Source organism: Aotus nancymaae, unplaced genomic scaffold, assembly GCF_030222135.1.
Source record: "Aotus nancymaae isolate 86718 unplaced genomic scaffold, 86718_ANA_hifiasm-v0.15.2.pri h1tg000095l, whole genome shotgun sequence".
NCBI lineage: Eukaryota > Metazoa > Chordata > Mammalia > Primates > Aotidae > Aotus > Aotus nancymaae.
Window position 1 is genome coordinate 758700 of NW_026988510.1, and position 18918 is coordinate 777617.

Sequence of the window (18918 nt, forward strand, 5' to 3'; positions counted from 1 at the left end):
CATGAGGCTCCATTTCTCAGATAAATGCCCTGGAGTGCAGTCGTCTTGTTGGGTGGCAAGTGCACACTTGGGTTTATGAGGCACCGCCTCGCTGTCCTCCAGAGCAGCAGCACCACTCCCCCTCCCTGCAGCAAGTGAGGGAGTTCCAGCTATGTTCCCTCCTCTCCAGCATTCATTCTTACCTTGTATTTCAGCTGTTCCCATAGGTGTGTAGTCATGTCTCACTATGGTTTTAAGTTTCATTTCCCTAATGGCTTAGGGTGTTGAGTGTCTTTTCATGTGCTTGTTCACCGTGCATACCTCTTCTGAAATGTCTGTATCTTTTCTCTTACTTTCGAGTTAATGTTGGTTTGTTGTTTGGTATTTCTTTCTTCTGCGTGTAAGTCTACCATCTGACTTGTGATTTGCAGATATTTTTCCCTGTCTGAAGTTTGTCTTTGCACTCTTTAAATTAGATCTTTCATAGAGCAAAAGGTTTAATTTTGTCGAGGTAGTTTATTGATTTTTTTCTTTTATGGATTGTGCTTTGGTGCCTTGTTTAACTTTGGCCCTAGGTCCTAAAGATTTTCTCCTATTTTTTTCCTAAACTTTGTATAGGTTTTTATAGTTTTGTTCCATTTGAACCTAAGCATTTTATTTTTATTTGGAGCAACTATAAATGGTACTGTGTCTTTGTTTCTTCTTTTCATGTGATCATTGCTAGGGTATAGAATTAGGATGGGTTTGCATATTGATCTTGGATTCTGTGGCCTTGCTGAACTCTATTAAATAAAGTTTCTCGGGATTTTTGATAGATTCCTTGTGATATTTGACATGGGCACTTAGGCCGTCTTTATTCCATTCCTTCCTTTCTGCCCTATATGCCATTCCATCTGCTTCCCAGTCCGCACTGTGCTGGCCAGATTCTGTTGCGTGTTGAGTGGCAGCCCTCAGCACACCACCCTTGATCATACTAGCCTCGAGCTCTTGGTAGATGGCCTTTACTGTGTTGTGGATGTTTCTCCACACTCCTGTTTCGCTAGGAATTTTTATCATGAGTTTTGAATTTTATCAGATGATTTTCCGTACCAGTTGTGATTATGTGAGTTTTCTTCTTTAGCTGTTGGCATGCTGGGTGACGACTGAGTGAGTGAGTGTTGAGCCGGGCTTGCGTATTTTACTGTCACCAGAAGCGTAGCTGTCCCTCTGAATTTCTAGACCTGTGCAGATTTTTCTCTGGGTTGCACCCACTTTTTTCTGCTTCTCCACATGGTCGTGTATCTGTAGATCCTCATTTGTTCTGTCAGCTCCATGTGCAGATGTGCCTGGATGCCACCATCAGCCCCTGGCGGGGGGCTTTATGTTCAGCCCCTTTCTTAGGAGGCGCTGCAGTGCACTGCTCTCGTCCAGGCACATTTTCGTGTCCTGGTCGTGTTGTTTTGGCTTGGGGTTTGGGTTTTCCTCACACAGGGTCTTGCTCTGTCACCCAGCCTAGAGTGCAGTGGTGTGATCTCACCTCACTGAAGCCTTGACCTCCTGGGCTCACGGGGTCTTCCTGCCTCAGGCTCCCGAGTAGCTGGGATGACAGATGCACAAAACCTCGACTGGCTGATTTTCTGATGTGTTTGTAAAGATGAGACCTCCCTACATTGCCTGGGTCTTGAACTCGTGGGCCCAAAAGACCCCCCTGCCTTGGCCTCCTGAGTAGCTGGGACCACAGGGGTCAGCCACCATGCCTGGCCCTATTTGGGCAGATTGAGCAATGGGTGGCAGGTTGTTGAGTGGTGTGCACCTCGTGCTGCGGGGTGGCTGCGCCCCTTCTGCGGGCCATCCTTCTCTGCGTTCCCAGCAGCGGTGCATGACACTCGTTACCCTTCTAACCTTCCTCTTCCCTGCGTGTTTCTCTCTGCTGGTCACTTCCGTGTGTTTATTTCCACACTTGGAAGCCTTGGAGGATATCTGCTGACTCACCCTCCATCTGCCGTCTGTGCCTTATGGCTGTGGTTATTTTTAGCTATGCAGTTGTACCTTTAACACACACGCCTACATTTCTTTGTCTTCATCACGTTTAGTTTATATCTTGGTGCCTTCTGTGTAAGAGAAGCGTTTTCCTTGCTCTTCTTCCCCTCCATCTTCACAGAGCTGTGCCTCCCTGTGTCAGGGTCCTAGCTAGCTCCCTGTGCTACTGCGCAGTGTGTGCTGGGCGTGGCCAGGCCTTCCCGACGTGCTGGGAAGCCTCAGCTTGCTCCCTCGGCACGCTCTTGCCCCTGCGGTTCCCAGCAGGGCCTAGCAGGGCACTGCGGTCCTTCTTCCTCAGGGCCAGGACCCCCTGAGAAGACAGGTTCTGCAGCCAGGGCATAGTGTGGCCTTTACCTCTGTCTCCCTAAAACTGTACTTCAGCTGAAAGGCGGCACAGCACCAGAATGTCCACACAGTACAAATGTACGACTCAGCAGACTGCAAAGCAGACGCCTTGCAACCTTGACTTAGAACGCCCTCGGATTCACCCTCACTTCCAGTTCCCGGTCCACCCAAGCAGCCGTTATCCACACTTTGATGATGTCAACTAAGTGTGCGTCCCTAAGTACTGTAGTTTGCTATTTTCGGAAATTTATGAGAATATGTCGTGTATTTTTGTCCCCAATATTATTATTATGTGTGTGTGAGAGAGAGAGGAGGGAGGGACAGGGTCTGGCTCTGACTGTAACATCCGGGCTGGAGTGCAGTCAGAGTGAGATGCTCTTGGCTCACTGCAGCCTCAACCTCCTGGGCCCTCCAAGTGATCCTCCTGCCTCACCTTCCTGGGTAGCTGAGGCTGGACGGCATGCACCACAGGGCCTGGCTAGTTGTTAAATTTTTGTAGAGATACGGTTCCTCAACATTATCTGCGGGGTTGATTCATGCTGTGACGTGTGTGCTTTCCCTGCTGTGTAGTGTTCCATCCTCACGTCCAGTGGTGTGCTGCAAACGCCACTGCTGAGAAGCATTTCATGCTTGTCTCCGGTGTGTGTGCGCCTGCCTTTCTTCTGAATGTGTATGTCTCCAGTGGCATTGCTGGGGCATGCCTATGTTCAGTTTGAGTAGAGAGCGCCAGGTTCGTGAGGTTGCCCTGATGAGAGTGGGTCAGTTTCTGTTTTTTCTACCTCATCACCAATACTTGTGTGTATTAGGGTTCTCTAGAGGGAGACGACTAATAAGATCAATGCATATGTGGAGGGCAGTTTATTGGGAGTATTGGCTCACATGATCACAAGGTGAAGTCCCACAATAGGCCGTCTGCAAGCTGAGGAGCAGGAAGCCAGTCCGAGCCCCAAAACCTCCACAGCGGGGAAGCCGACAGCGCAGCCTTCAGTCTGTGGCCAAAGGCCCGAGAGCCCCTGGCAAACCACTGGTGTCGGCCCAAGAGTCCCTAAGCTGAAGAACTTGGCGTCTGATATTTGAGGGCAGGAAGAACCCAGCACGGGAGAAAGCCGGAAGACTCCATCAGTCCCGTCCTTCCATGCTCCTCTGCCTGCTTTATTCTAGCTGCGCCGGTCACTGATGAGACGGTGCCCAGGCCGACTGAGGGTGGGCCTCCCTCTCCCAGTCCACTGACTGAAATGTTAATCTCCTTTAGCAACCGCCCCCGACACTCCCGGGTGCAGCACTTCACACCCTTCAGTGCAGTGAAGTGGACACTCAGTAGTGATCGTCGCATTCACCTTGGTTTTAGTTTGGATTCTCTTAATGACTGACGTTGTTGAGAACTTTGCACCCACTTGCCGCCCTCCTGGCTTCCCTCCTCTGTAAGGCGCCCACGTAACTCCTGTGTCCGTGTTCGTGTTGGATAGCTCGTGTTTCTCGAGCAAAGGGGCTTCTGTATGTTTCACGCAGCCTGGTGGCCGAGCATGCGTGTGTGTGACCAAAGCAGAGGTCAGAGATGCAGAATGCCCTCCTGCTGCTGCCCACCCTGTGGTAACGGAAAATAGAAGTGGAATAGGGGCCGCATGTGGAGAACTGGGCTGCAGCAGAGAGCCTGTGTGCCTTGGAACAGAGGATGGGGAGATGGGAACAGCCCCTGCCGCTGTAACAAGAAAACCACAGATCCTGTGTGTCTTATAAATAAGCAGAAATCTGTGTCTCATGGTTCTGGAGGCTGACACGCCTGAGATCAAGGTGCTGGCAGCTTTGGTTCCTGGCATTTTCTCATGCAACATAGTGGAAGGGCAGACAGGCCTCCCTTTTTTTCCTTTGAGACAGAGTCTTGCTCCGTTGCCAGGCTGATCACGCAGTGGCGTGATCTCGGCTCACTGCAACCTCCACCTCCCAGGTTCAAGCGGTTCTCCTCCCTCAGCCTCCCGAGTGACTGGGATTATAGGCGTGCACCACCACTGCTGTACTCACAGCTACTTGGGAGGCTCAAGTGGGAGGATGGCTTGAACCCAGGAGGCACCGGCTGCAGTCCAGCCTGGGCGAAAGAATGAGATCCTGTCTCAAACAAACAAAATGAACCCTTCAAAGAAAGTTAAGGTGTTTGGAGCATGGGCTTGTGTGCTACAGGCAGACCAGGCCTCCTCACCATGCCGGGCTGTGTCCAGGGCTAAGGAGGCGCAAGCCTGGAGCCGTGCAGGACTGCTGCTTCCAGCCTCTCCTCACTCCCCTTCCCCACCCTCCCCAGTGTCCCCACAAGGTAAACAGCCCTTTGGCATTTGATCCTCTCAATCATGAGTGTGTTCCCGTCTTTAGAATTGGAGCTGGGATTGAACAGTTCTTGACGAGCTTTCCCCCACCCCTTTTTCCACCCGGCTTCTGACTTCTAGTCTTTTCTGCGTGAGGGCGCCTCCCTCCTCCTGGGCCTCTGAGACCAAGTGCCTTCGTGAGGGGCAGGGGGCTGAATCACATCACTTCTCAGGGACTTTGGGCACCATTCAATATTTAAACAGTAATTAAAGAAACTAGTGGTCGGTGGAGTTGTTAACTTATGCAAGGAGAGGAGCATTTGCCCAGGACATGTTTAAAAGCCCTGTTCTATCAAAACAGTGTGTAAGACAAATCTGAATTTGAAGTGTTCTCTTTCTCTCTGGGAGTCTGTGGAGAGTAATGTTGTCTGTTGAGGCAGAGACACTCACGCAGGTGGAAGGGGCTTGATGTTTTAATACAAATTACAGCGAACCCTTGAACGACACAGGAGTTGAAGGCACCAGTCTCCTGTGCAGTTGCAAATTTGTATATAACGTTTAACTTCCCTAAGCTTAACTAACAGCTTCCTGTTGACCAGAGCCTCCCGACCACATAAAGCCAGTCACACACGTTTTGTATGTGATGTGTGTTGTACTCTCACTGTTAGGGTACGGCAAACTAGAGAAGCAAAGCTACTAAGAAGATGATGAGAAAACAGACCTAGGCCTCGCGCAGCGGCGGCGATCTCAGTAAAAGGCTTTCATCCTCGTTTTCACATCGAGGAGGCTGAAGAGGAAGAGGAGAGATGGGTCTCGCCATCTCAGAAATGGCAGCGGCAGAAGAAAATCTGCGTATAAGTGAACGCACGTGGTGCAAACCCTAGCCCAGGTTGTTCAAGAGTCCACTGTACTTACATTCTATCCCTTTATTCAAGGTGAATTTCAGCCCTGAAGTTTTTTTTTTCCTGTGAGTTTTAGGAATTAATTGCGTCACTACAGGTTTCTTCTTGTGTGGTCCTTCTCAGATGTTAGTGTGCAGAACAGAACAGTGTGAAAGTGCAGGGTTGGAATCAGAAGGTCTCGGAGACCCGTGAGTCTCCGTGTTCCACAGGCTCCCTGGTGATGCCAAGGCCTCTGGCAAGGAGTGCTCTGGGCAGCCCCCGCCCCATGCCGCCCCACAGCTGTCTCGGGATCCTAGAAGCCCAGGAGAGGCAGCTCCAGATTCCCCACCAGTGCCTCCTACTCTTCACTCCTCAGCTGAAGAGACCAGATCAGGCTGGAATTCCTGGAGTTTTTGCCAGACTCATCTTACAGCAGTCAATGTAACCCCTTCTGTGTCAGGCTTGGTCCTGGAGGTAGACTCTTTGGTGCTTGCCGAGTCTCCTGGGGAGCAGAGGGAATCGCATTTGGGCTTCTGTGTGTGCGGATGGGGAGGGCGCGCTGTCTGGGATGGTTTAGGCGAAGGCTCTGTGCTTGCTGGCGCGTGGAGGGTGCTGGGAAGCCTCCCCTGTGGTTTCCCTGGGCCGGTCTTGATAGCACCTCTCACACCTGAGTGCTCTTGTTGCCCCCTTCAGGGAGGGTCAGGGTGTCCTTGTTCCTGTCATGTCTCTTCAGCCCCATGGTAGGGGAGGTGGAGCCCCGGTGGGCTCCAGGGCCCCTTGCAGTATGGAGAGGCAAAGGACAAGCACGGCTGTGCCCAGCATCAGCTGGCCTTGGATCCCAGAGCTGCCCACAGATACTGTCCACTCCGCTGGGCTGAGCTCTGTCTTGTTTTGGCAGCTGCGGGGCTGCCAGGTAATGGGCCAAGTTCCTGAACCCACAGCATTGGTGCTGTGGATTCTGCGTCAGGGAGTGTGCCGCTGGCTCGTGTGGGGGACTCCCGCCACCCTGGACTCTCAGTGACCCTGACAGCCTGTGGAGCTGGGACAGTTGCCGTCCATCTCGAGGTGAAGGAACAGGGAATGCGTGGCATGGGGCTGGTCAGGGCCATGGTGCTGTCCGGCCCCTTCAGCCGCAGCTCTGCGTTTCCCTTCCCATGGGCCGTGCTCTCCGCTCTGCACGGGGCATGAGTCAGCCCCAGTGTCCCGAGGCACATTTCTTCTCCTCCTGACTAAAGGGTCACGAGTTTAAAATAGACTTTGCCTGATAACTTGGAAATGAGGGAGATGTAGGCTGCTCTTAAAATGACTCTAGTCAGGGATAGCCAAGTCACCTTCCAGGGAAGGGACTCTGTCTTGGGGGTGAGGCCCAGTGGCCCCTGCTGTGTGGTTGGCTGTGCAGCATCGTGATGAGAAGGCACAGGGGCCAGGCCCAGGGAGCCTTGGAACTGTCTAAAGCGGGGACTCCCATATGTTCAAAGATTACCCTATGTGACAGCTCTGCCAGGGAGGTGTGGAGGCGTCATGGCAGCCCCCACCCCCGGACAACGCCTGTGAGGAAGCCGAACCCGTGGGCTTGGCTCCTGAGTGACGGTGCCTCGGGCCTCAGCCGGCTCTGCCATGTCATGGCAAGGGGTGAGGCTGGCCAGCCCTACGCCTGGTGCCTGCAGACACGTCCTGGGAGGCATAGGATGGGCTAGATGGCAGCTGCATCCAAACCAGCGGCATCCACATTGACCCAGATGCTTCAGCAGCACATCTCAGCTCTGTCACCCATCTCGATGACTGTGATGAGAGTGGTGGTTCATGGAGAGGCTGGGGCTGGGGCTGCAGGGCCTTGAGCAGATCGTTGCCATCAGTAATGTGTTGTAGCCAAGGCCAGGCAGACAGGAGGGTCCTAAAAGGGCAGCTTCCTGGATGGTCATGGCCATATCGTCATGCAGGTGGCTGGAGAAACATCTCTTTCCAGAAAACACAGCGTATGCCTGGGGCAACACTCCCAAGCCGCCGGAGCGTTCAGTGTGATACAGGCCATGGGAAGTATTCTGCCTGGCGGGTGTGGCCCACTTCCTCCACCTCCTGAGTGCACTTCCAGATCCCTGGTCCATTAGCGGGGGACACTGAGAGAACCAGGTGTTTCAGGAGTGAAGTGATAAGCCCTTGCACCATCGGGCACAGGCACTGTTCGCAGGCCGTGGGGTCTGCGCCCTGACCACGCGAGAGCTGTTCTGGGTGTGTCCATGGGCCACAGACTCACATCCGAGTTCAGGACGGTGGACTATAGTGTGGTGAAGGCTCCATTTTTCCATCCTGAGAGCAGGCAGTCTGGGTTTTGTAAAATTTTACTTCCTCATAATCCTTAACTTCTACTTAAACGTTGCCATTGAGTTTCTAGACAGCTACGAGTTTGAACAGCCTTCCTTGAGTCAGGCGCTGAGATGGCATTTCTCCACGCTGAGACATTCCAGTTTTGTGGTGGAAAACTGGAAGAGAATGTAAAATTCATAGGGTCAGATAGAGAAAATGTCTTTGGCCTCAGCCGTCAGGGATTGTGCACCTGCACCGTGGTCCACGTGGAGGCCTCAGGCAGTGAATACATGGACCAGACCTGTCCCTCTCTCCGGAGTAACTTTACGTCTGTTCTTGTGCCAGTTAAATACCAAGACAGCACTTTGTGGGATGTTATCATTTATTTTGGAAAGACAAAGCAGGTCTTGAGATGATGTTGGAAGAGAAGCATCTGGTGGTCTCCCCCAAGCCTGCGTCCAGGGGCAGGTGGCACACATAGTGTACCCTTGAGCCGACGTGGTGGAGGTGGGAGAGGCTTGGAGTGGAGCTGCCACTCACAGGAGTATCTGCACATTGTGTTTCAAAAGCCACACTTGGTGCATGAGCAGGATGGGTAAATACGGGGGCGAGGGGGTGTCGAGGGCAGAAGCTGCTTCCTGGATGGTTATGCACAGTGGGGCTGCTGTGGTGACAGCAGAGGCCTGTGCACAATTCGGTTCCTGTGAAATGTTTTTAACAGACGGCGTGGTGATGACCTGAATGGGGGACAGTGGCTTTGGGCAAGGGGGTGTAGGTGTGCCCCCCATTCCTCTTGTAGGTGCAGCTGGAAGGCCTGGCTGTGGTGGTGAAGAAACCTAGAAGGGCCACAGGCTGGGAGGAGGCCGTGCTCCAGGAATGTCCATGCTGAGCATGGCGTGGTGAGGAGACCAGGACGAGGCTTGGAGGGAAGGAGTGCGCTCACACTGCGTGTCTTACAGGGGCCGCTTCACACCAGAGCGGCCGGGGGTCGGGAGCAGGGACACGGGGAAGGCCTCCGCCATTGCCTGTTGAGTTTTCTGCAGGAAGAGTGGGACTGAGCAGAGCAAACAGTTCAGAAGTGGCTACTCTGGAAAGTTCTTGCAGGCTTTGTGCTGTAGGGATGCTTTCTCATATCCGTTACCTGGCTCTGCACTGGTTTCAGGCAGGGATTGGCTTGTGTGTGGGAGTTAGGTAAGAAGGTGGTTGGGTTGCATAGGAGCCCTTGGCTATCTAAGAATTTGCTACCCCTGAGAGGGGGCAGTCTCTCCATGGCCTGAAACTTTTTAAGATGCCAAAATTTCCTTAAATACAGAAAATAAAACGTGGCTAGTACAGTATGTGTCCTCAGTTTTCTTGGGAAACCCAGGAGCTGCAGCCTGAGGCCGAGGGGAACATCTGGTTTCGTGGGCATGGAGTTGGGACCTCGGAGCTGCCGGGACTCCCTCAAAGACACTCCTTGCCCACCAAGTTAGGGAGCTGGCTGTGCAAAGGGCACAGGCCTGGTGGGGAAAGGAGTTGCTTCTCAGGTGGCGAATGGGATGTGAGGCTGGGACTGTGGACCTGACCTGCCAGACCTGAGGGCTGTGGTACAGCACTGCCTGTTGTGACCTTGCCTGCGCTGCCTGCAGGAAAGGGACTGCCTTGCGGTGCCTGACCATTTTGGGTGCAGCCTGTACCAGGTGGGACCCAGGACCCAGGTGCTGCTGACAGCCACACCCTAGGCCAGGTGTACCTTTCTGCCACCATGAAGTGCCTGACCCCTCTCTGTTCTCCTTCCTGCTCAAAGCTGCCATTCCTGTTGCTGGTGACCCAGAGAGGCGCATCCTGAGATGTCCCTTCCTGGGCCCAGCCCCTGCCCTGATCGGAACAGCTGCATGCTTTGACCAGTTACTGAATTTGTTGAGTGCAGTGTGAGAGTGGGTGAGTTTTGTGCTGCCTCTGGGTTCAGTGAATGTTGTGTTCTCTCTTTTGAAGCAGACGGTTGACGATGAAGCACCAGCCATGTAAATGAAGACCAGGTGAGGAGCAGGACGATGCCCAAGGGTGGGTGCCCTAAAGCACCACAGCAGGAAGACCTTTCCCTCAGCAGCGACATGGTGGAGAAGCAGACTGGGAAAAAGGTAAGGCTGCCCCTCCCGCCCCTGCGTGCTCACCACACCCAGATGGGGATGAAGCCGGCTGGGGTGCTCCCCGCTCCTGGCGCTCCCTGCTTGTGGCTAGCCTATTCTCTGCCCTCCCGCCCTTTCACTGTGCCTCTGTCTTCCCCAGGAGTGGAGAGGGTGGTGAGGAATGATCTTTCCAAAAGTGGCTTTGCTTTTTTTGTATTTGTTATTTGGGGAGCGAAGTCTGGCATTAAGTAATAGCTTTATGTGCAGAGATTGCCCTGAGCCTTAGTGTGGCTGCTTGTGTCTACACCCAGGAATACAGGATGCTGTCCTGGCTTCCGCTAGACCTGTCAGACGTTTAGATATCCCGACCTCAAGCACTGCTGGGGAATGTCATTTCCAATTTTGGTTTATTGTGTATGTGAGTAGGAAAATGATGTAAATTGAAACCACTGCGTTTTATTAACGTGCTGTTTATGCTGATTCCTGGGCTGCAAACTTCCTGTCCTGCCGTGTGCTGGGTGACACAGTTTCCTTGGGTGCAAACTTCCCATCCTGCAGTAGTGGCAGGTGATGCTGGGTTCTGGGGTGTGCACTTCCTGTCCTGCAGTGTTGGGGGAGATGCTGAGTTTTGGGGGTGCCTGGCGAACGTGAACTTGGACAGATCCAGGTTCAAGTTCAGGCTTTGCCATATGTTACCTTTGTGACCGTCCACAGGTCAGGTATCTATCCTGAGTCAGCTTGCTGTGGAGGACACGGGGCAGCTCCTGCCAGCCTGTCGTCATCATTTGATCCTTGTGCTTCCTTGCTCTCGCTCTCTGCTTGGCCTGTGTGGCAGGCCGTTCATCAGTGACCTGTCTGACTTTCCGTGGTCCCTGGTGAGCAGGTCTGCTCACTGTGGCTCCCAGTTCCCGGTTGCTCTGAGCTGCCTCTGGTCCCCGGGTCACTACCTGTGAGGCTGCTCGCTGCTTCCTGTGCTGGTTTGTTGGGGCTCGGCCCTCTGGTCACGTTCTGGGTTGGGTGTGGTGTGAGCTCAGCAGGCATTCCACATGTGAACATAACCAGCAAGATGGCCTTCCTCTTAGCAACAACATGGGCAATTCAGTTCACTAATTTTTGGTTAATTGTGAAGCATTTTGTGAACATGGACATCTGTAGGTGCTAAACGACAGTGGCTCTGATGCCCTTGATGCCTGGGCAGTGTCCAAGTGTCTGCTCCCACTTGCTCTGTCCCGAGCCCCTCGTGCCGTGTACAGGGCGAGGGGGCACCATGGCATGCAGCCGTCAGCAAAAGATGAGCCGAAGCTGGTGCTTGGTCAGCACCACACTGCCGAGCTCACCCACGGGGACGCACATGTCCGTGAAGCCCGTGGTGGGTCTGGGTTTGGCGCTCGGGATGGGCGTGTCCTACTGAGCTCCTGAGGAGATGGGTGGTCAGTGCAAACATGCGGCCTTCAGCGGTGAGGCAGAAAGGCACGAGGGCAGATCACTCTTCCCGATGGTTCCTGCTCTTTTGTGGCTAAGCGCTCGGAGTGTTGGGACGGCTTCATGTTGCCGCCCTGGCCTCATCTTCCTCATCTCATGGGGTTGGGTCCTGGGACTCAGCATTCATGGGGAGCGAGCAGCCCAGCTCTGCAAGGGTGCAGAATGCTGTGCACACAGCCCAGGCCTCACCCCGGCCCCTTGAGCTCCTGCTGCTGCTGCAAAGCTTCGGCTTCAGCACATTCCATGCATCAGTTGAGCGCTGCTTTTATGCGTTGAAGAATTCCCCACGGAGAGCTGGAACTGTCTCCCAAAAAAGTTGTGTATGGTGTGGTTTCAGCCTGAGAGCTTGGACGCGTGAACCGTGTGTCATGTTCACGTGGTGATATGAGTGAGGGTCTCTGAAAGGGTTGCTTGGCTTCTGTACCTGGGCTGTGCTCTAGGAAAAAGATGTTTGGGTTGTGCCCTTGGGGATCTGACGCTGCAGTTCTGGAGTGGCTGTGTGAACGGACTGCTGAATGAACCTGGCCTGCACCCACAGAGGATCCCAGCCTCCTGCCCACAGGTTTTAGGATACGAGTGATAGTGGCGGCCTGGGTAGGATGCAGAAGGCACGTGGGGAAAGGAGATCCTGGCTCTGGTGTTGATGGCACCTGTCACTCCCGTTCATCTGTGTGCCTGGTCTGACGAAGATGAATAAGCAGTGGAGGGAAGAATCGGCTCCTTTGGCTCAGGTCTCAGAAATGCTTATTGAGGAGGGGATCCTGAGCAGTTTGACACACCAGCCTGCTGGCCGTGGTGGAGCCCTGCCTCAGTGGACTTGGAGGGAAGGCAGTCCAGGCAGGGGAGCCAGCAGGTTGTGTCGGCTCCTGAGGGCAGGGTGTCCTGACTCGCAGGCAGCCTCACCACTGACGGGTGTTCTCAGCTGCTGTGAGTTGTTCTCTTAGTTAAGGAGAAGAGAGACTTGACTTCACTGGTTCCGATATTGTAGATGCAAGCTCTGCTCACACATGTGCTATGAAGGGTGCATGGGTTTGACTCTGGGTTTTTCCAGTTAGGTTGCTGTGTTCTGGGTTCAGTTGTGAGGTTTTGGTTTTTTGTTTTGATACATGGTTTGGCTCTGTCACACAGGCTGGAGTGCAGTGGTATAAGCTCAGCTCACCGCAACTTCTGCCCCAACCCCGGGCTCAAGCAGTCCTCCTGCTTCAGCCTCCCTAGTAGCTGGGGCCACAGGAACATACCACCACACCCAACTAATTTTTGTATTTTTTGTAGACACAAGGTCTTACCATGTTGCCGAGGCTGGTCTTCAAACTTCTGAGCTCAAGCGATCCTTCAGCCTCGGCCTCCCAATGTGCTGGGATTACAGGCAAGAACTACCACATCCAGCCTGTCCTGGGTTTTAGGTTTTGTTGTTGTTGTTTAACTACTCACAGTAAAGCCAGGCAGTTTTCTCATTGAGGCAGACACATTTTAAATGTATTACAGGGAGTAGGGAGCTCTCAGACCTAGTTGAGCTTTCTGAGCTTAAACAGTAGCTTGAAATAGAATGTCTGGGAAAATGCACCCGTTTGCAGCTGCTATTAGAAGCTGGATTCCTTAGGGAGGGAGTGATGCCAGAGCGCCAGCACTCAGGTGCACGCGTCTGACATGCCCTTCTCCTGGTATAGGCTGAAATGGCTTCTGCTCAGTTTTCTTCCATAAACTCCCATTTCCCCAGATCAAGTTTTATGTTATCAAAAACAATATATTTTTAGATTTTTCCGAAAGAATCGTCTCCGTGCCATATACATGGAAGATGGAAACGGAGCCCAGCCCAGTCCTGGGGCCCTGCTGACCTGATGGCTTGTTCTTGTGTCTTGCACAGTCTCAGGCACGCCAGAGAAGGGGCTCCTCTCAGGTCCCCCTCCGGGAGGCAGTCTCTCACCTCCTCTGGCCACGTAATTCTAGAACTGCCGGGCTGCCTCAGGAAGAAGCAGCAGGTGTCTGCATCATTGAGTGTGTTCTGATCCAAAGGTGTCAGGGCTGCCAGAGAGCAGCATCGTCCCCAGCCCCATGGCTCAGTCGTACGGTCTTACAGTGCTCCGTGCCTGCCACCAGAGCACAGCCTCTCAGCCACCTGAGCTCCATTTGGTGGTTCTCAAAGATGTCCTCTGACCAGCAGAGTCACCTGAGCACTTGGATCCTGTTAGGAGCCCGCATCTGCAGCCCCGCTCAGACCCTGCCAGCTGTGTGGAGGCTGAGAAGCTGGAGGTGGCAGCCGTGGGCATAGAGGCTGCAGTTGAGAACTACGCATGTGAGCCTTCCAGCAAGTCTCAGTGGAAACCCCCCAGTCCACATCAGTTACTTACAGACTCCCGTCTGGTCTGAGACCCCTCCCTGAAGGTAGCTTTGTCAGTGCTGCAAGTGAGCGGTTGTGAGCTACGTCAAGACAAGTATTCAAGAAGTGACCTTAGGTGCGAAGCTGGGAGGCGGATGCCCGGGCTTTGATGTGTCCCACCTCATGCTGTGGCTTCGTGAGCAGGTCTGGGATGGGGTCTACTCAGAACAGAGCCCAGAACTCACCCTTGGAGGAGCAGGAGGCTGTGTGTGATGGCAAGAGCACACGAGGGCAAAGCTGGGCCCAGCTGCCGCCTAAGTGTCAGCTCTGCCTCAGGCTCAGACAGGCCTGAGGCCATTATGGGCCCACATGGGATCCTGAGAGGGTGGTTTCTGTCCATCCTTTTCACTAAGGCGGAAAAGGACATAGGGCATAGAGCAGCATCACGGAGGAAGCCAGGTTTGCCAGGCTTGGGTCCGCTTCTCTTGCCAGTCCTTGGGCTCGGAGTGCAGAGCCTGTGGCCGGCCAGCCTGGCACATCCTAGCAAGCTCTGACCACTTCTGCTTACCCACCACCCAGTTCACATGCCTGCATGCTGACTCCGTCCCACCTTTCCCTGTGTTATTCCTCTCTCAGAACACTCTGTCTCCGACTCCTCCCACCACAGGTTTCGCTCTGAAGGAGTGAATTTGCATTCTCTGTGTTCTCAGCTCTGCCACATGCTGTCTGCACTGAGGCTCACCCGATGCTGTTAACGCTGAGCCCCTCAGGTTCTCACATCACGTTTTAAGAAGTGGAAGTCCTGGCTGGGTGCAGTGGCATGGGCCTATAATCCCAGCACTTTGGGAGGCCGAGGCATGAGGATCACCTAAGGTCGGGAGTTTGAGACCAGCCTGGCCAACATGTGAAACCCTGTCTCTACTAAAAATAGAAAAATTAGCTGGGCATAGTGGTGCACGCCTGTAAACCAACTTGGGAGGCTGAGGCAGAAGAATCGCTTGAACTAGGGAGGCATAGACTGAAGTGAGCCGAGATCGTGCCACTGCACTGCAGCCTGGGCAGCAGCAGAGCGAGACTGGCTCTGGGGAAAAAAAGAAAAGAAAAGAAGAAGCACAAGCCCTTCCCTGTGTTCCTTTTCCTGATTTTCATTAATAGAATAAAGCAAAAACTTCCCACTTTAAGGATGTAAAAGCCAAGGAAATCCTCTTGGCTCTGGGTCCTTAGACGGTGGCGCGTAGGGCGCTCGGGGTCCTGGGACGGTGGCGCGTAGGGCGCTCGGGGTCCTGGGACGGTGGCGCGTAGGGCGCTCCGGGTCCTGGGACGGTGGCGCCTGGGGTGCTCTGGGCAGTCACCAGTGCTTTCATTCCTCCCTGACTTCCAAGATAGAAGTCCACTCTTTAATTTTTTCTTCTGGAACTCAGGCTCTCTTTTAAAATCATATCTTGGACAAATGAAGGTTAGAAAATTTTTTCCTGCGTTCTGTAGGTTTTACACAGTGTTGGTTCTTAGACATGGGTCTGTGCTCCATTTCTGGTTAGTTTTTGTGCTGTGAGGTATAAGCATAGAGGTCATGTTTTGTATCTAGATGGGCAGTTGTTCCGTCAGTACCATACTGATAGCAAAGCCAGACAGAGATAGTACAGGATAAGAAAACTGCAGACCAGTGGCCCTCATGAACACAGACATAAACATTAAAAATAATTTTAGCGAATTGAATTCATCAGTATATAAAAGGAACAATGTACCATGACCAAGTAGGGTGTATACCAAGCATTCAAGTTTGAACATCCAGTGTCAATCAGTTCAAGTTGTTATATTACCAAACTGAAAAAAAGAAAACCATGTGATCGTAGCAACTAATGCAGCAAAAACATCTGACAAATGTCAACACCCATTCGTTATTTTAAAACAATTTCTGCAAACTAGGAATAGAGGGGAATTTTCTCAACCTGATACAGAGCATCTGTGGGAAAACTTACAACTGACGTCATATTTAATGTCCAAGACTGAATTCTTTCCACCTAAAATGGTGGACAGAGAAACACTGGCCGTCTCCACTGCCTCTCCCTGCAGGCTCCAGGCAGCACAGTCAGCTACAGGAAAGGCAGACTGGAGAGGAAAGAGGAGCGCCGTCTTTATTCACCCACATCTCTGGAGAGATCCTGAGATGTCTATACAGAAGCTCCAAGAGTAAACGAGCCTAGCATGGTGTTACACTGCAAAGCCAGTATGCAAAAGTGCATTTCTAAATACTATTCGAAAATCATAGAGGGCTGAAACTGTAAAAATGTGTTCGCTGTAGTATCAGAAATACAGATGATTTTGGGATAAATTTAACTAAAGATGTGCTGCAAGACCTGTAACCTGAAAGCTGCAAAGTACTACTGAGAGAAATTAAGGAACCTGAAGTGTAGAGTCATACAGTATTCATTGATCGGGAGACTCTCGAGATTGCTCAGATGCCATCTCTCTCCAAATGGATGTATGGATTCAGCAAAATGCCAGCAGAATCCCTATGGGCTCTTTTCGGGTAGAAATTCATAAGATGATTCCCAAGTTAATAGAGAAATTCCAAGGACCTAGAATAACCAAAGCCACCTTGAGAAAGAACAGAATTGCAGGATGCAGACAGTGCATTCTCAGTGCTCCCCCTGAAGCCACAGGCATGAGGTAGTCTGCGTCCTGAGCAGCAGGACAGGCACATGGGTGAGTGGCCCACAAGCAGACCCCACACACAAGCAACTTGAGTTGCTGAGGCAGCTGAGTGGGGAACAGAGCTCGGGTGACTGGGCGGCACCCCTGTGCTGCTGTCAGTGGCCAACACGACTCTCGTTCTTACCGGGCCCTTCTGCTCTGGCCACTCAGAGAAAGAATGAGCGCCAGGGGTAGGGTGTCAAGCAGACATGGCCGGTTTTCAGTTACTGCGACTGTCTTTCCTCTCTGTATACTTCCTGTGAGTGCAAGTCATGGTATGATGCGGAATCTGTGTATGGCGTGTGCAGAGCCCACCTACCTTGTGTTGTGGGGAGAAGCCAGGTGATCAGCGGACCGGTGGGCCCTGCAGGGTCTTTGTGCCTTGGATGTCACCTTCTGGTGGTTCTTGGAGCATCATGTGGCTATACAGGAGGTGCCTGATAAGGATTGGACTTAATGTTTGGGGCATTCACATTTAGGAAACAAAATCATTCTGTAACGCACACAGGTGGGTCCCACTAACAGCCCTCTTGTTCTGGCGGGGAAAGCTCAGGGGGGCTGAAACAGGGCCTGTCCCACCCCAGCCGCACACACTGCAGGTTCTGAGCCCAGGTTGATGGGCACCGCCTTCCTGGTGGCTGTGCCACAACTCAGCCTTGTACGCAGCTTGGGGGGAGCCCTCATGTCTGCAGGCATCTTGCCCGTGTTTGCTTTTCCCTGCACAGCTCGTTGAGGTGTCAGGAGCTGGGAGGTGAAAAAGAAATTTGTGAACTTTTTAAGTGAAATATAAATATACACTATAGCTGGTATTTCATCTGTAAAACCAGGGATAATCACCACCCACTGAGAACACACAGTATTTCCAGGGTCCTAGGGGCCTTCAGTAATGTTCCCCATACCAGAAGTCACCTCTGCTCTGACTTCTCTCTCCACGGGTAGGTTTCAGCTGTGGAGATTTCCATGGGAGATGCCGGTCGCTCTGCACTGTGTCTGACTTGCAGGATTTTGCTCCTGTCAGCGTTTCCTCCCCTTGTGGCTGTGGCTGTGCCCAGTGTTTGCGGGCCCTTCTGTGGATGAGCCAGTGTGCCCCAGGAACCACCAGGGAGTCCGCATCCCTGCCAACGCGCAGCGTGTGGAACTGACGTTAGCGACTCTGACATCAGAGACGTGGTGGCATCTCACGGTGCTGTGGTGTGTGTTCTCTGTTGTCATCTGGTTGTGAACATGTCCTCCTGTGCTGTGTTCTAGAAGCTTCCATGTGTGATTCATCTGGAGCTCATCTTCACGTGGTTTGAGGGCGATTGGGTGTGCTTCCCTATGGAGGGTGGCACGGAGCCTTTGTCACCAGGGAGCTGTGGTTGTGGTTTTTGCTCTATGCAGAGCCCGCTGGACTCTGTGTCCTTTCTCCAGGACACCCTGTGTTGATAATGCCGTCTTGCAGGCTTGGGACCCAGGTGTGTAGCGCTACTGTTCTTTAGGATCGTCCTTTGCATTTCCATATCCATTTTGGAATTAGCTGGTTGATTTCCTCAAACGGCTTGCTAAGATTTGGACTGGATTGCTTCGAATGTGGTGTGACGTGGTAAAAGTCCCATAAAACTGCATACCTTAATCATAGTCAATAGAGTCAGGTATGCCGGGACAGCCGTGGTCACTCTCAATAGGGTTGTTTGGGCCCAGGCCCTTCCTCATAGAACCTCGGCCCAGAAAGCAGAACTCATAGCTCTAACAAAAGCCTTATACTAGACGAAAAAAAAACTGTCAGCATTTATACAGACAGCCAATATGCCTTTACTATGACTCATATACATAAGACTATTAAAAAAAAAAAAAACAACTACTTACCTCAAAAAAAAACCAAAACCATAAAAAAGCAAAAATAAAAAAATCCTAGCCCTACTAAAGACTATATACAAGCCCGACAGTGACATTAATACACTACAAAAGACACACACCAGGCCACTCACTTAAGACAAACCAAACTAACTAAACTACTAAAAGCCAAGTACTACATTCCCCATTTACATAATCTTATCAAAAAAATCACTACTCAATATAATGTATATGCCCAAGTAAATCTGAAAAAAAAAAAAAAAAAGTCTAGCCAAGTAAAAATAAGACTCAAAAAAACTAGCCCTGAAAAACATTTAGAAGAAAATTTCACTAAAATAAAACCCCCAGTAAATAAGTGTAAATACCTCCTTGTATGTATAAATATATTCTCTAAATGAGTCAAGGCCTTCCCCGCTAAGTCCGAAACTACTTTGTTGGTCACAAAAAAAAAACTATTACAAGACCTTGTTCCTTGGTTCGACCTCTCTCTAACACTAAAGTCAGACATTAGGCCCGCCTTTGCTATACAGATTTCTCAGGGCCTAGCCAAGGCCTTGGATATATCCAAAAATTACACTATACCTGTTGTCCCTAGAATTCAGAACAGGTCAAGTTAATAAACCAGACCCTAAAAAAAACCCTGACAAAATTTACCCTAAAAA

The 18918-nt window shown here is 51.9% G+C and overlaps 1 protein-coding gene across 5 annotated transcripts in view; it reads left to right on the forward strand.

Annotated features, from left to right (window-relative positions):
• The window catches only part of ANKRD11 (ankyrin repeat domain containing 11), a 225046-nt gene that overhangs the window by 165039 nt on the left and 41089 nt on the right, over window positions 1-18918 (forward strand). For 3 of the 5 annotated variants that reach the window (XM_064369922.1, XM_064369924.1, XM_064369923.1), the window contains exon 3: window positions 9797-9942. In XM_064369922.1, the coding sequence (XP_064225992.1) occupies window positions 9856-9942 (87 nt within the window). In that variant the 5' untranslated portion in view covers window positions 9797-9855. The remainder of the gene's footprint in view (window positions 1-9796; window positions 9943-18918) is intronic. The other 2 variants (XM_064369925.1, XM_012466029.3) reach the window with 1 other exon arrangement.